This window comes from Oncorhynchus mykiss, chromosome 9, assembly GCF_057628025.1.
Source record: "Oncorhynchus mykiss isolate SJ-2025 chromosome 9, ASM5762802v1, whole genome shotgun sequence".
Lineage (NCBI taxonomy): Eukaryota > Metazoa > Chordata > Actinopteri > Salmoniformes > Salmonidae > Oncorhynchus > Oncorhynchus mykiss.
This window is the reverse complement of record NC_143030.1, coordinates 5,930,538-5,946,637: the sequence shown is the minus strand read 5'-3', so window position 1 is coordinate 5,946,637 and position 16,100 is coordinate 5,930,538. Positions and strand designations below refer to the sequence as shown.

General features: G+C 49.2%; 1 protein-coding gene across 1 annotated transcript in view; it reads right to left on the bottom strand.

Moving 5' to 3' along the window:
• ttc29 (tetratricopeptide repeat domain 29) overlaps nt 1-16,100 on the bottom strand; it is a 46,612-nt gene that overhangs the window by 17,335 nt on the left and 13,177 nt on the right. The window contains 7 exon segments of the mRNA XM_090183344.1: nt 1,475-1,564; nt 2,397-2,497; nt 2,500-2,519; nt 8,304-8,410; nt 10,792-10,862; nt 10,984-11,196; nt 11,948-12,133. Coding sequence (XP_090039470.1) covers nt 1,475-1,564; nt 2,397-2,497; nt 2,500-2,519; nt 8,304-8,410; nt 10,792-10,862; nt 10,984-11,196; nt 11,948-12,133 — 788 coding nt within the window.

The window sequence follows — 16,100 nt, the reverse complement described above, 5'->3', positions numbered from 1 at the left end:
GGTGGGTTAGTTGGTAGGGTAATGACGTGGTGGGTATAGTTGGTAGGGTAATGAGGTGGGGGGTTTTAATGAGTGTAGGGTTAGTTGGTAGGGTAATGAGGTGGTGGGTTAGTTGGTAGGGTAATGAGGTGGTGGGTTAGTTGGTAGGGTAATGAGGTGGTGGGTTAGTGGTAGGGTAATGACGTGGAGGGTTTAGTTGGTAGGGTAATGAGGTGGTTGGGTTAGTTGGTAGGGTAATGAGGTGGTGAGTTTTATGAGTGTAGGGTTAGTTGGAAGGGTAATGAGGTGGTGGGTTAGTGGTAGGGTAATGACGTGGTGGGTTAGTTGGTAGGGTAATGAGGTGGTGGGGTTAGTTGGAAGGGTAATGAGGTGTGGGTTAGTGGTAGGGTAATGAGGTGGTGGGTTAGTTGGTAGGGTAATGAGGTGGTGGGTTAGTTGGTAGGGTAATGAGGTGGTGGGTTAGTTGGGTAGGGTAATGACGTGGTGGGTTAGTTGGTAGGGTAATGAGGTGGTGGGTTAGTTGGTAGGGTAATGAGGTGGTGAGTTTTAATGAGTGTAGGGTTAGTTGGAAGGGTAATGAGGTGGTGGGTTAGTTGGTAGGGTAATGGAGGTGGTGAGTTTTAATGAGAGTAGTGTTAGTTGGAAGGGTAATGAGTGTAAGGTGAGTTGGTAGAGTAATTAGAATGTCAATTAGAATGTCAATTAGAATGTCAATTAGAATATCAATTAGAATGTCAATTAGAATGTCAAGGTCTAAAGAAGTATTCTTAAGTGGCAACGTCCACATTATTCCCTCATAGTTTTAGAATGTAAGAACAACCAGAATATCAATTAGACTGTCAACTAGAATATCAATTAGAATATCAATTAGAATATCAATTAGAATATCAACTAGAATATCAACTAGAATATCAATTAGAATATCAATTAGAATGTCAATTAGAATGTCAATTAGAATATACATTAGAATATCAATTAGAATGTCAATTAGAATATACATTCCGAATATCAATTAGAATGTCATTAGAATATACATTAGAATATCAATTAGAATGTCAATTAGAATATACATTAGAATATCAATTAGAATGTCAATTAGAATATACATAGAAAATCAATTAGAATGTCAATTAGAATATACATTAGAATATCAATTAGAATGTCAAGGCCTAAAGAAGTATTCTTAAAGTGATAATGCCACTTTTTAAAACACTTTTACATGTTATTTTATATTAGACCCTATATGTACAATTATATAAATTATACAATTGTATAACATTGAAAATTACCTTTAACTGCTTGAAAAAGTCCCTGAAAGTAATTGAATTTGACTTGTCAATGTTAGTATGACCCCTGCTTATAGGATGTATAGTCCTGTTGTTGTGGAGTTATGGGACACTTTGCATTACTTGAGATGTTGATCCCAATGTCACAGACTGGGCCCCATTATTTATAGAAAGAGCCTCATTCATACCTGAGCCCTCTGGAGCAGGGGGACCTCCTCCAGGTCACGGGCGATCTCGTACCCCCGTTCAAAGTACGTACAGCCTCTTTCGTACTGACCCTGAGGAGAGAGTGTGAGGGGTGAGAGAGAGAGAGAGAGAGAGAGAGAGAGAGAGAGAGAGAGAGAGAGAGGGAAGAAAAGAGAGGGGGATAGACAGAGAGAGACAGAGAGAGACAGAGAGAGAGAGAGACAGAGAGAGAGAGACAGAGAGAGAGAGAGACAGAGAGAGAGAGAGAGACAGAGAGAGAGAGAGAGACGGAGAGAGAGAGAGAGACAGAGAGAGAGAGGGAGACGGAGAGAGAGAGACAGAGAGAGAGAGAGAGAGATAGAGAGACAGAGAGAGAGAGAGAGAGAGCGAGAGAGAGAGAGAGAGAGAGAGAAGAGAGAGAGAGAGAGAGAGCGAGAGAGAGAGAGAGGGAAGAAAGAGAGGGGGGATAGACAGAGAGAGAGAGAGAAAAGATAGACAGAGAGAGAGGGGGATAGAAAGAGAGAGAGGGGGATAGACAGAGAGAGAGGGGATAGACAGAGAGACAGAGAGGGGAAAATGCTTAATTTGAAAAGTGGAATAAATGCATGTTGTCAAATTGTAAAATGTCGATCCATCTCTCTGATTCTTATTTTGTCCCCTACCTCCACCTCCCTCCCTCCCCCTCCCTCCCTCTCTTACTCTAGAGTTGAAGATAACTCCCTAGCTAGACACATGCTCTCTCCCTCCCTCCCCCCCTCTAGACTTGAGATAACTCCTAGACACATGCTCTCTCCCTCCTATCTCCCCCCACCCCTCCCTCCCTCCCTATCTCCTCCCACCCTCCCTCCCTCCCTCCCACTCTCCCCCCTCCCTCCCTCCCTATCTCCCCCCCCCCCTCCCTCCCTCCCTCCCTCCCTCTCTTACTCTAGAGTTGAAGATGACTCCTAGACACATGCATGCTTCCTCTAGGTTGTGGTATTGGTTGTTGCCCTGGGAAACCTCTGCAAACTTCTCCAGATACTGGACGTTTCACTCAGCTTCCCCTCACTAGGACACACACACAAACTGTATAGGAACCTTCCACCGAAGGTCCAACAACACAAACTGTCAGGTGTGTGTCTGTCCTTCAGCGTGTCTGTGTGTGTCTGTCCTTCAGCGTGTCTGTGTGTGTCTGTCCTTCAGTGTGTCTGTGTGTGTCTGTCCTTCAGTGTGTCTGTGTGTGTCTGTCCTTCAGTGTGTCTGTGTGTGTCTGTTCTTCAGTGTGTCTGTGTGTGTCTGTCCTTCAGTGTGTCTGTGTGTGTCTGTCCTTCAGTGTGTCTGTGTGTGTCTGTCCTTCAGAGTGTCTGTGTGTGTCTGTCCTTCAGTGTGTGTCTGTGTGTGTCCGTCCGTTCTTAAGTGTGTGTCTGTGTGTGTGTGTGTGTATCTGTGTGTGTCTGTCCGTCCTTCAGTGTGTGTCTGTGTGTGTCTGTCCGTCTTCTGTGTGTGTCTGTGTGTGTCTGTCCGTCCTTTTGTGTGTGTCTGTGTGTGTCTGTCCGTCCTTCTGTGTGTGTGTCTTTGTGTGTAAAATAGTGCTGAGCGATTAGTGCTTTATGAGGTCGGTTCGGTTAGCTGTGCCACCAGAGACTCTGCGTTTGCGCCCAGGCTCTGTCGCAGCCGGCCGCGACCGGGAGGTCCGTGGGGCGACGTACAATTGGCCTAGCGTCGTCCGGGTTAGGGAGGGTTTGGCCGGTAGGGAAATCCTTGTCTCATCGCGCACCAGCGACTCCTGTGGCGGGCCGGGCGCTGTGCGCGCTAACTAAGGTCGCCAGGTGCACGGTGTTTCCTCGGCACATTGGTGCGGCTGGCTTCCGGGTTGGAGGCCCGCTGTGTTAAAGAAGCAGTGCGGCTTGGTTGGGTTGTGTATCGGAGGACGCTTGACTTTCAACCTTCGTCTCTCCCGAGCCCGTACGGGAGTTGTAGCGATGAGACAAGACAGTAATTACTAACAATTGGATACCACGAAAAGGGGTGTAAAATAAAATGTAAACATTTAAAATCAGTTTTAGATTTTCGGTTTCAATATAGTTTTTCAAAATTAAATTAATTATGAATTATAATATAATTATAAATAATTCAATACAATGATTTAGAGCTTGTTAATGGAAATTCTAAAACCTAAAATAGTCAACGTTCCATTGTCTCTGTCAGGTTCATATTGGTCGGCATCAACATTCCATTGTCTCTGTCGGGTTCATATTGGGTCGGCATCAACATTCCATTGTCTCTGTCAGGTTCGTATTGGGTCGGCATCAACATTCCATTGTCTCTGTCAGGTTCATATTGGGTCGGCATCAACATTCCATTGTCTCTGTCAGGTTCATATTTGGGTCGGCATCAACATTCCATTGTCTCTGTCAGGTTCGTATTGGGTCGGCATCAACATTCCATTGTCTCTGTCGGGTTCATATTGGGTCGGCATCAACATTCCATTGTCTCTGACAGGTTCATATTGGGTCGGCATCAACATTCATTGTCTCTGTCGGGTTCATATTGGGTCGGCATCAACATTCCATCGTCTCTGTCGGGTTCATATTGGGTCGGCATCAACATTCCATTGTCTCTGTCAGGTTCATATTGGGTCGGCATCAACATTCCATTGTCTCTGTCGGGTTCATATTGGGTCGGCATCAACATTCCATTGTCTCTGTCGGGTTCATATTGGGTCGGCATCAACATTCCATTGTCTCTGTCGGGTTCATATTGGGTCGGCATCAACATTCCATTGTCTCTGTCAGGTTCATATTGGGTCGGCATCAACATTCCATTGTCTCTGTCAGGTTCATATTGGGTCGGCATCAACATTCCATTGTCTCTGTCGGGTTCATATTGGGTCGGCATCAACATTCCATTGTCTCTGTCAGGTTCGTATTGGGTCGGCATCAACATTCCATTGTCTCTGTCAGGTTCGTATTGGGTCGGCATCAACATTCCATTGTCTCCGTCAGGTTCATATTGGGTCGGCATCAACATTCCATTGTCTCTGTCAGGTTCATATTGGGTCGGCATCAACATTCCATTGTCTCTGTCGGGTTCATATTGGGTCGGCATCAACATTCCATTGTCTCTGTCGGGTTCGTATTGGGTCGGCATCAACATTCCATTGTCTCTGTCAGGTTCGTATTGGGTCGGCATCAACATTCCATTGGTCTCTGTCAGGTTCGTATTGGGGTCGGCATCAACATTCCATTGTCTCTGTCAGGTTCATATTGGGTCGGCATCAACATTCCATTGTCTCTGTCAGGTTCATATTGGGTCGGCATCAACATTCCATTGTCTCTGTCAGGTTCGTATTGGGTCGGCATCAACATTCCATTGTCTCTGTCAGGTTCATATTGGGTCGGCATCAACATTCCATTGTCTCTGTCAGGTTCATATTGGGTCGGCATCAACATTCCATTGTCTCTGTCAGTTCATATTGGGTCGGCATCAACATTCCATTGTCTCTGTCAGGTTCGTATTGGGTCGGCATCAACATTCCATTGTCTCTGTCAGGTTCGTATTGGGTCGGCATCAACATTCCATTGTCTCTGTCAGGTTCATATTGGGTCGGCATCAACATCTCCATTGTCTCTGTCAGGTTCATATTGGGTCGGCATCAACATTCCATTGTCTCTGTCGGGTTCATATTGGTTCGGCATCAACATTCCATTGTCTCTGTCAGGTTCATATTGGGTCGGCATCAACATTCCATTGTCTCTGTCAGGTTCATATTGGGTCGGCATCAACATTCATGTCTCTGTCGGGTTCATATTGGGTCGGCATCAACATTCCATTGTCTCTGTCGGGTTCATATTGGGTCGGCATCAACATTCCATTGTCTCTGTCGGGTTCATATTGGGTCGGCATCAAACATTCCATTGTCTCTGTGGGTTCGTATTGGGTCGGCATCAACATTCCATTGTCTCTGTCGGGTTCATATTGGGTCGGCATCAACATTCCATTGTCTCTGTCGGGTTCGTATTGGGTCGGCATCAACATTCCATTGTCTCTGTCAGGTTCATATTGGGTCGGCATCAACATTCCATTGTCTCTGTCAGGTTCGTATGGGTCGGCATCAACATTCCATTGTCTCTGTCAGGTTCATATTGGGTCGGCATCAACATTCATTGTCTCTGTCAGGTTCTATTGGGTCGGCATCAACATTCAATTGTCTCTGTCAGGTTCGTATTGGGTCGGCATCAACATTCCATTGTCTCTGTCAGGTTCATATTGGGTCGGCATCAACATTCCATTGTCTCTGTCGGGTTCATATTGGGTCGGCATCAACATTCCATTGTCTCTGTCGGGTTCATATTGGGTCGGCATCAACATTCCATTGTCTCTGTCGGGTTCATATTGGGTCGGCATCAACATTCCATTGTCTCTGTCGGGTTCATATGGGTCGGCATCAACATTCCGTTGTCTCTGTCAGGTTCATATTGGGTCGGCGTCAACATTCCATTGTCTCTGTCAGGTTCATATTGGATCGGCATCAACATTCCATTGTCTCTGTCAGGTTCATATTGGGTCGGCATCAACATTCCATTGTCTCTGTCAGGTTCATATTGTGTCGGCATCAACATTCCATTGTCTCTGTCAGGTTCATATTGGGTCGGAATCAACATTCAATGTCTCTGTCGGGTTCATATTGGGTCGGCGTCAACATTCCATTGTCTCTGTCGGGTTCATATTGGGTTCGGCATCAACATTCCATTGTCTCTGTCAATTCATATTGGGTCGGCGTCACATTCCATTGTCTCTGTCAGGTTCATATTGGGTCGGCATCAACATTCCATTGTCTCTGTCAGGTTCATATTGGGTCGGCATCAACATTCCATTGTCTCTGTCAGGTTCATATTGGGTCGGCATCAACATTCCATTGTCTCTGTCAGGTTCATATTGGGTCGGCATCAACATTCCATTGTCTCTGTCAGGTTCATATTGGGTCGGCATCAACATTCCATTGTCTCTGTCAGGTTCATATTGGGTCGGCATCAACATTCCATTGTCTCTGTCAGGTTCATATTGGGTCGGCATCAACATTCCATTGTCTCTGTCAGGTTCATATTGGGTCGGCATCAACATTCCATTGTCTCTGTCAGGTTCATATTGGGTCGGCATCAACATTCCATTGTCTCTGTCAGGTTCATATTGGGTCGGCATCAACATTCCATTGTCTCTGTCAGGTTCATATTGGGTCGGCATCAACATTCCATTGTCTCTGTCAGGTTCATATTGGGTCGGCATCAATAGAAACATAGGAAACTACTATGAAATAAAAACATATTTCAATCGTGATTATTACTTAGTTTATATTGGGTGACTTTCTTATTTATCATTCCTCAAAGTAATCACCTGTCTGTAGTAATCACCTGTCTGTAGTAATCACCTGTCTGTAGTAATCACCTGTCTGTAGTATTCACCTGTCTGTAGTAAGCACCTGTCTGTAGTAATCACCTGTCTGTAGTAATCACCTGTCTGTAGTAATCACCTGTCTGTAGTAATCACCTGTCGGTAGTATTCACCTGTCTGTAGTAATCACCTGTCTGTAGTAAGCACCTGTCGGTAGTAATCACCTGTCTGTAGTAATCACCTGTCGGTAGTATTCACCTGTCTGTAGTAATCACCTGTCTGTAGTAATCACCTGTCTGTAGTAAGCACCTGTCGGTAGTAATCACCTGTCTGTTGCTATCACCTGTCTGTAGTAGTCACCTGTCTGTAGTAATCACCTGTCTGTAGTAATCACCTGTCTGTAGTATTCACCTGTCTGTAGTAATCACCTGTCTGCAGTAATCACCTGTCTGTAGTAATCACCTGTCTGTAGTAATCACCTGTCTGTTGCTATCACCTGTCTGTATAGTCACCTGTCTGTAGTAATCACCTGTCTGTAGTAATCACCTGTCTGTAGTAATCACATGTCTGTTGCTATCACCTGTAATCACCTGTCTGTAGTAATCACCTGTCTGTAGTAATCACCTGTCTGTAGTATTCACCTGTCTGTAGCTATCACCTGTCTGTAGTAATCACCTGTCTGTAGTAATCACGTCTGTAGCTATCACCTGTCTGTAGTAATCACCTGTCTGTAGTAATCACGTCTGTAGTAATCACCTGTCTGTAGTAATCACCTGTCTGTAGTAATCACCTGTCTGTAGTATTCACCTGTCTGTAGCTATCACCTGTCTGTAGTAATCACCTGTCTGTAGTAATCACATGTCTGTAGTAATCACCTGTCTGTAGTAACTCTGTATTCCTCTCTCTTGTTGTTATATGGTGTATCTTGTCTGTGTGTATCTAACATAACAGTGGATCACTCTCTCTTGTTGTTAGATGGTATATCTGGTCTGTGTGTATCTAACCTAACAGGGGTAAAAGTGGATCCATCCAGAGATCTGTATGTAATGACAAGATGCTCATGTTTCCTCCCTAACAATGGGAGCCAAAATTAATCCATAGAAACTAATCGTACAGATTTTGGACAGATTTTGGAGAGAGTGAAACCTCTCGATTCACATCTTCCTCTCTGGTCTGTCTAAACCCCCCCCCCCCCCCCCCCCCAAAAAAAACTGCCGCAATGGATTATGGTCAATGTAGTTAATTATCATGTTTTGGCGCTGGACTAGGTTGAATATTTGCTTAATGAAAACTACAACTCCCTTCAGCCCAGCGTCTCACATAGTGCTGGACTTGATTTCTCTCTAGAGAAACGGCACGTTGGGCGCACATAAAACAATACAGAGCTAAATGGAATTGAAGTCATTGAACCGACGTTGATAATAACCGAATGTGGTTAATGGCTCAGCACTACCAGTCTACCTCTCCAGGGACTTGGCTATGGCTTTATAGGCCTTCCCCAGTCCTCCTGCGTCCCCCAGGGCTGTTGACATCTCCATGTACATGTTCAGGAAGCGCTTGGCTGTCACCTGAAATTAGTAGAATTTATTTGGGAAAATAATACACCAGATGAACATTTGCTCCCAGAGGATAGATCCCAGAGAATAGATCCCAGAGAATAGATCCCAGAGAATAGATCCCAGAGGACAGATCCCAGAGGACAGATCCCAGAGAACAGATCCCAGAGAATAGATCCCAGAGAATAGATCCCAGAGGACAGATCCCAGAGAATAGATCCCAGAGGACAGATCCCAGAGAACAGATCCCAGAGGACAGATCCCAGAGGACAGATCCCAGAGAATAGATCCCAGAGGACAGATCCCAGAGAATAGATCCCAGAGGACAGATCCCAGAGGACAGATCCCAGAGGACAGATCCCAGAGGACAGATCCCAGAGAATAGATCCCAGAGGAGAGATCCCAGAGGAGAGATCCCAGAGGACAGATCCCAGAGAATAGATCCCAGACGACAGATCCCAGAGAATAGGTCCCAGAGGACAGATCCCAGAGAATATATCCCAGAGAATAGATCCCAGAGAATAGATCCCAGACGACAGATCCCAGAGAATAGATCCCAGAGAATAGATCCCAGAGGACAGATCCCAGAGAATATATCCCAGAGGACAGATCCCAGAGGACCAATCCCAGAGGACAGATCCCAGAGGACCAATCCCAGAGGACAGATCCCAGAGGACAGATCCCAGAGGACAGATCCCAGAGGACCAATCCCAGAGGACAGATCCCAGAAGAGAGATCCCAGAGGAGAGATCCCAGAAGAGATGCCAGAGGAGAGATCCAAGAGGAGAGATCCCAGAGGAGAGATCCAAGAGGAGAGATCCCAGATCCAAGAGGAGAGATGCCAGAGGAGAGATCCCAGAGGAGAGATCCCAGAAGAGATCCCAGAGGAGAGATCCCAGAGGAGAGATCCCAGAAGAGAGCACGTATAATTAAAACACTTTCCAAAGTGGTCCTCCTGGTAATGGTAAAAACTAACATCTAATGATTAAAAAACAAAGCAACAAAACAAAAACACTTAATTCATTTAGAGCAGTGTTTCCCAACTCCAGTCCCCCAACAGCCCAACTCCAGTCCCCCCAACAGCCCAACTCCAGTCCCCCCAACAGCCCAACTCCAGTCCTCCCAACAGCACAACTCCAGTCCCCCCAACAGCCCAACTCCAGTCCCCCCAACAGCCCAACTCCAGTCCACCCAACAGCCCAACTCCAGTCCCCCCAAAAGCCCAACTCCAGTCTTCCCAACAGCCCAACTCCAGTCTTCCCAACAGCCCAACTCCAGTCCCCCAACAGCCCAACTCCAGTCTTCCCAACAGCCCAACTCCAGTCCCCCCAACAGCACAACTCCAGTCCCCCCAACAGCCCAACTCCAGTCCCCCCAACAGCCCAACTCCAGTCCACCCAACAGCCCAACTCCAGTCCCCCCAAAAGCCCAACTCCAGTCTTCCCAACAGCCCAACTCCAGTCTTCCCAACAGCCCAACTCCAGTCCCCCAACAGCCCAACTCCAGTCTTCCCAACAGCCCAACTCCAGTCCCCCCAACAGCCCAACTCCAGTCCCCCCAACAGCCCAACTCCAGTCCCCCCAACAGCCCAACTCCAGTCCTCCCAACAGCCCAACTCCAGTCCCCCTAACAGACCAACTCCAGTCCACCCAACAGCCCAACTCCAGTCCCCCCAAAAGCCCAACTCCAGTCTTCCCAACAGCCCAACTCCAGTCTTCCCAACAGCCCAACTCCAGTCCCCCAACAGCCCAACTCCAGTCTTCCCAACAGCCCAACTCCAGTCTTCCCAACAGCCCAACTCCAGTCCACCCAACAGCCCAACTCCAGTCCCCCCAACAGCCCAACTCCAGTCCACCCAACAGCCCAACTCCAGTCTTACCAACAGCCCAACTCCAGTCCACCCAACAGCCCAACTCCAGTCCACCCAACAGCCCAACTCCAGTCCTCCAGTTCCCCCAAAAGCCCAACTCCAGTCCTCCAGTCCACCCAACAGCCCAACTCCAGTCTTCCCAACAGCCCAACTCCAGTCCACCCAACAGCCCAACTCCAGTCCACCCAACAGCCCAACTCCAGTCCACCCAACAGCCCAACTCCAGTCCACCCAACAGCCCAACTCCAGTCCTCCAGTCCCCCCAACAAGAGGACTGGAGGACTGGAGGCCTGGAGGACTAGAGTTAGGCTGTTGGGAGGACTGGAGGCCTGGAGGACTGGAGACCTGGAGTTGGGCAGTTGGGAGGACTGGATGACTGGAGGCCTGGAGGACTGGAGTTGGGCTGTTGGGAGGACTGGAGTTGGGCTGTTGGGGGGACTGGAGTTGGGCTGTTGGTAAGACTGGAGTTGGGCTGTTGGGAGGACGTGAGGACTGGAGTTGGGAAACACTGATTTAGAGGTACCTGGTCGCCGACACACTGATAGGCCAGACCCACACGGTAGGCCGCCTCCCCCTCGATTCTATGGTCTCCAGCTAGAGGAGACAGACAGACAGACAGACAGACAGACAGACAGACAGACAGACAGACATGTATTGATTGAATGAGAACATTTAGTGAGTTTTATTTGTAAAGCCACACACTGGTCTCCCTCACCTTCCTTGGCCATCTGGAAGGCCTTGCTCAGCGTGTCTATAGCAGCTCTGTAGTCGTTAGCCTGTAGTGGTCTGTCTGCCAGCTGGGTGTACACCCTCCAGAGACCCTCACAGGCCTGGCAGTGGAGAGACCTGCCCCCCTCGCTGCGCCATGCCCGCCCTGCTGTCAGCTGGTAGAAACACTCATACTGCTCCCTGGCACTGTCTAACTGACCTAGAGGGAGAGAGGGGGAGGGGGGGGGGGGGGAGGGGGAGAAGGGGGGAGAGGGAGAGAGAGGGTGGGAGGAGAGAGAGGGGGGAGAGAGAGAGAGAGAGAGGGGGGAGAGAGAGGGGGGGAGAGGGAGAGGGGGGGAGAGGGAGAGAGGGGGGGAGGGAGGAGAGAGGGGGGAGAGGGAGAGAGGGGGGAGGAGAGAGAGGAGGGGGAGAGGGAGAGAGAGGGGGGGAGAGGGAGAGAGGGGGGGAGAGGGAGAGAGGGGGAGGGAGAGAGGGGGGAGGAGAGAGAGAGGGGGGGAGAGAGAGGGGGGGGGAGAGGGAGAGAGGGGGGGGAGGAGAGAGAGGGGGGAGAGAGAGAGGGGGGGAGAGGGAGAGAGGGGGGAGAGAGAGGGGGGAGAGGGGGGAGGGAGAGAGAGAGAAGGGGGGAGAGAGAGAGAGAGAGAGAGAGAGAGAGAGAGAAGGGGGAGAGAGAGAGAGAGAGAGAGAAGGGGGGAGAGAGAGAGAGAGAGAGAGGGGGAAAGGGGGAGAGAGAGACGGAGATGAGACATTAATGTCCATTTAGACCTGTCTCAGCCTCCTTCCTCCAGCTACAGTATCTACACCCTGCATGTGTGTATTATCTTGTTCCATGTGTGTATTATCTTGTTCCATGTGTATGTGTGTGTGTGTGTGTGTGTGTGTATTACCTTGTTCCATGTGTGTGTGTGTGTGTGTGTGTATTATCTTGTTCCATGTGTGTGTGTGTGTGTTACCTTGCTCCATGTAGACTTGTCCCATGTTAGCTAAAGCCTCAGCCTCCTTCCTCCCTCCATCTATCTTGACCCTGCGGGCCGAGTTCAGGCTGGTCTGGTAGAAGTGGCAGGACAACCACCTGTCCTCTGGCTCTCTGAAGTACTGGGCCAAAAACACCTGCTGGTCGTACACAGCACTCCACGCACCTGGCAGAGTAGAGATACACACACGTTTAGTCTGAACGGTGACTTACGGGTTCAATCTGCACCAGGTAGCCTAGAGGTTACCAGCGTTGGGTCAGGTAGTGTCGTAGTGTCTACCTGCTCTGAGAGCCGTCTCAGCCTTAGTCAGGTAGTGTCGTAGTGTCTACCTGCTCTGAGAGCTGTCTCAGCCTTAGTCAGGTAGTGTCGTAGTATCTACCTGCTCTGAGAGCTGTCTCAGCCTTAGTCAGGTAGTGTCGTAGTGTCTACCTGCTCTGAGAGCTGTCTCAGCCTTAGTCAGGTAGTGTCTACCTGCTCTGAGAGCTGTCTCAGCCTTAGTCAGGTAGTGTCTACCTGCTCTGAGAGCTGTCTCAGCCTTAGTCAGGTAGTGTCGTAGTGTCTACCTGCTCTGAGAGCTGTCTCAGCCTTAGTCAGGTAGTATCTACCTGCTCTGAGAGCTGTCTCAGCCTTAGTCAGGTAGTGTCGTAGTGTCTACCTGCTCTGAGAGCTGTCTCAGCCTTAGTCAGGTAGTGTCGTAGTGTCTACCTGCTCTGAGAGCTGTCTCAGCCTTAGTCAGGTAGTGTCGTAGTGTCTACCTGCTCTGAGAGCTGTCTCAGCCTTAGTCAGATAGTGTCTACCTGCTCTGAGAGCTGTCTCAGCCTTAGTCAGGTAGTGTCGTAGTATCTACCTGCTCTGAGAGCTGTCTCAGCCTTAGTCAGGTAGTGTCGTAGTGTCTACCTGCTCTGAGAGCTGTCTCAGCCTTAGTCAGGTAGTGTAGTAGTGTCTACCTGCTCTGAGAGCTGTCTCAGCCTTAGTCAGGTAGTGTCGTAGTATCTACCTGCTCTGAGAGCTGTCTCAGCCTTAGTCAGGTAGTGTCTACCTGCTCTGAGAGCTGTCTCAGCCTTAGTCAGGTAGTGTCGTACTATCTACCTGCTCTGAGAGCTGTCTCAGCCTTAGTCAGGTAGTGTCGTAGTGTCTACCTGCTCTGAGAGCTGTCTCAGCCTTAGTCAGGTAGTGTCTACCTGCTCTGAGAGCTGTCTCAGCCTTAGTCAGGTAGTGTCGTAGTGTCTACCTGCTCTGAGAGCTGTCTCAGCCTTAGTCAGGTAGTATCTACCTGCTCTGAGAGCTGTCTCAGCCTTAGTCAGGTAGTGTCGTAGTATCTACCTGCTCTGAGAGCTGTCTCAGCCTTAGTCAGGTAGTGTCGTAGTGTCTACCTGCTCTGAGAGCTGTCTCAGCCTTAGTCAGGTAGTGTCGTAGTGTCTACCTGCTCTGAGAGCTGTCTCAGCCTTAGTCAGGTAGTGTCGTAGTGTCTACCTGCTCTGAGAGCTGTCTCAGCCTTAGTCAGGTAGTATCTACCTGCTCTGAGAGCTGTCTCAGCCTTAGTCAGGTAGTGTCGTAGTGTCTACCTGCTCTGAGAGCTGTCTCAGCCTTAGTCAGGTAGTGTCGTAGTGTCTACCTGCTCTGAGACCTGTCTCAGCCTTAGTCAGGTAGTGTCGTAGTGTCTACCTGCTCTGAGAGCTGTCTCAGTCTTAGTCAGGTAGTGTCGTAGTGTCTACCTGCTCTGAGAGCTGTCTCAGCCTTAGTCAGGTAGTGTCGTAGTGTCTACCTGCTCTGAGAGCTGTCTCAGCCTTAGTCAGGTAGTGTCTACCTGCTCTGAGAGCTGTCTCAGCCTTAGTCAGGTAGTGTCGTAGTGTCTACCTGCTCTGAGAGCTGTCTCAGCCTTAGTCAGGTAGTGTCGTAGTGTCTACCTGCTCTGAGAGCTGTCTCAGCCTTAGTCAGGTAGTGTCTACCTGCTCTGAGAGCTGTCTCAGCCTTAGTCAGGTAGTGTCGTAGTATCTACCTGCTCTGAGAGCTGTCTCAGCCTTAGTCAGGTAGTGTCGTAGTGTCTACCTGCTCTGAGAGCTGTCTCAGCCTTAGTCAGGTAGTGTCGTAGTGTCTACCTGCTCTGAGAGCTGTCTCAGCCTTAGTCAGGTAGTGTCGTAGTGTCTACCTGCTCTGAGAGCTGTCTCAGCCTTAGTCAGGTAGTGTCGTAGTATCTACCTGCTCTGAGAGCTGTCTCAGCCTTAGTCAGGTAGTGTCGTAGTGTCTACCTGCTCTGAGAGCTGTCTCAGCCTTAGTCAGGTAGTGTCGTAGTGTCTACCTGCTCTGAGAGCTGTCTCAGCCTTAGTCAGGTAGTGTTGTAGTGTCTACCTGCTCTGAGAGCTGTCTCAGCTTTAGTCAGGTAGTGTCGTAGTATCTACCTGCTCTGAGAGCTGTCTCAGCCTTAGTCAGGTAGTGTCTACCTGCTCTGAGAGCTGTCTCAGCCTTAGTCAGGTAGTGTCGTAGTATCTACCTGCTCTGAGAGCTGTCTCAGCCTTAGTCAGGTAGTGTCGTAGTGTCTACCTGCTCTGAGAGCTGTCTCAGCCTTAGTCAGGTAGTGTCTACCTGCTCTGAGAGCTGTCTCAGCCTTAGTCAGGTAGTGTCGTAGTGTCTACCTGCTCTGAGAGCTGTCTCAGCCTTAGTCAGGTAGTATCTACCTGCTCTGAGAGCTGTCTCAGCCTTAGTCAGGTAGTGTCGTAGTATCTACCTGCTCTGAGAGCTGTCTCAGCCTTAGTCAGGTAGTGTCGTAGTGTCTACCTGCTCTGAGAGCTGTCTCAGCCTTAGTCAGGTAGTGTCGTAGTGTCTACCTGCTCTGAGAGCTGTCTCAGCCTTAGTCAGGTAGTGTCGTAGTGTCTACCTGCTCTGAGAGCTGTCTCAGCCTTAGTCAGGTAGTATCTACCTGCTCTGAGAGCTGTCTCAGCCTTAGTCAGGTAGTGCCGTAGTGTCTACCTGCTCTGAGAGCTGTCTCAGCCTTAGTCAGGTAGTGTCGTAGTATCTACCTGCTCTGAGAGCTGTCTCAGCCTTAGTGAGGTAGTGTCTACCTGCTCTGAGAGCTGTCTCAGCCTTAGTCAGGTAGTGTCGTAGTATCTACCTGCTCTGAGAGCTGTCTCAGCCTTGGTCAGGTAGTATCGTAGTGTCTACCTGCTCTGAGAGCTCTCTCAGCCTTAGTCAGGTAGTGTCGTAGTATCTACCTGCTCTGAGAGCTGTCTCAGCCTTAGTCAGGTAGTGTCGTAGTATCTACCTGCTCTGAGAGCTGTCTCAGCCTTAGTCAGGTAGTGTCGTAGTGTCTACCTGCTCTGAGAGCTGTCTCAGCCTTAGTCGGGTAGTGTCGTAGTATCTACCTGCTCTGAGAGCTGTCTCAGCCTTAGTCAGGTAGTGTCGTAGTATCTACCTGCTCTGAGAGCTGTCTCAGCCTTAGTCAGGTAGTGTCGTAGTATCTACCTGCTCTGAGAACTGTCTCAGCCTTAGTCAGGTAGTGTCGTAGTGTCTACCTGCTCTGAGAGCTGTCTCAGTCTTAGTCAGGTAGTGTCGTAGTGTCTACCTGCTCTGAGACCTGTCTCAGCCTTAGTCAGGTAGTGTCGTATTGTCTACCTGCTCTGAGAGCTGTCTCAGTCTTAGTCAGGTAGTGTCGTAGTGTCTACCTGCTCTGAGAGCTGTCTCAGCCTTAGTCAGGTAGTGTCTACCTGCTCTGAGAGCTGTCTCAGCCTTAGTCAGGTAGTGTCGTAGTGTCTACCTGCTCTGAGAGCTGTCTCAGCCTTAGTCAGGTAGTGTCGTAGTGTCTACCTGCTCTGAGAGCTGTCTCAGCCTTAGTCAGGTAGTGTCGTAGTATCTACCTGCTCTGAGAGCTGTCTCAGCCTTAGTCAGGTAGTGTCGTAGTATCTACCTGCTCTGAGAGCTGTCTCAGTCTTAGTCAGGTAGTGTCGTAGTGTCTACCTGCTCTGAGAGCTGTCTCAGCCTTAGTCAGGTAGTGTCGTAGTGTCTACCTGCTCTGAGAGCTGTCTCAGCCTTAGTCAGGTAGTATCTACCTGCTCTGAGAGCTGTCTCAGCCTTAGTCAGGTAGTGTCGTAGTGTCTACCTGCTCTGAGAGCTGTCTCAGCCTTAGTCAGATAGTGTC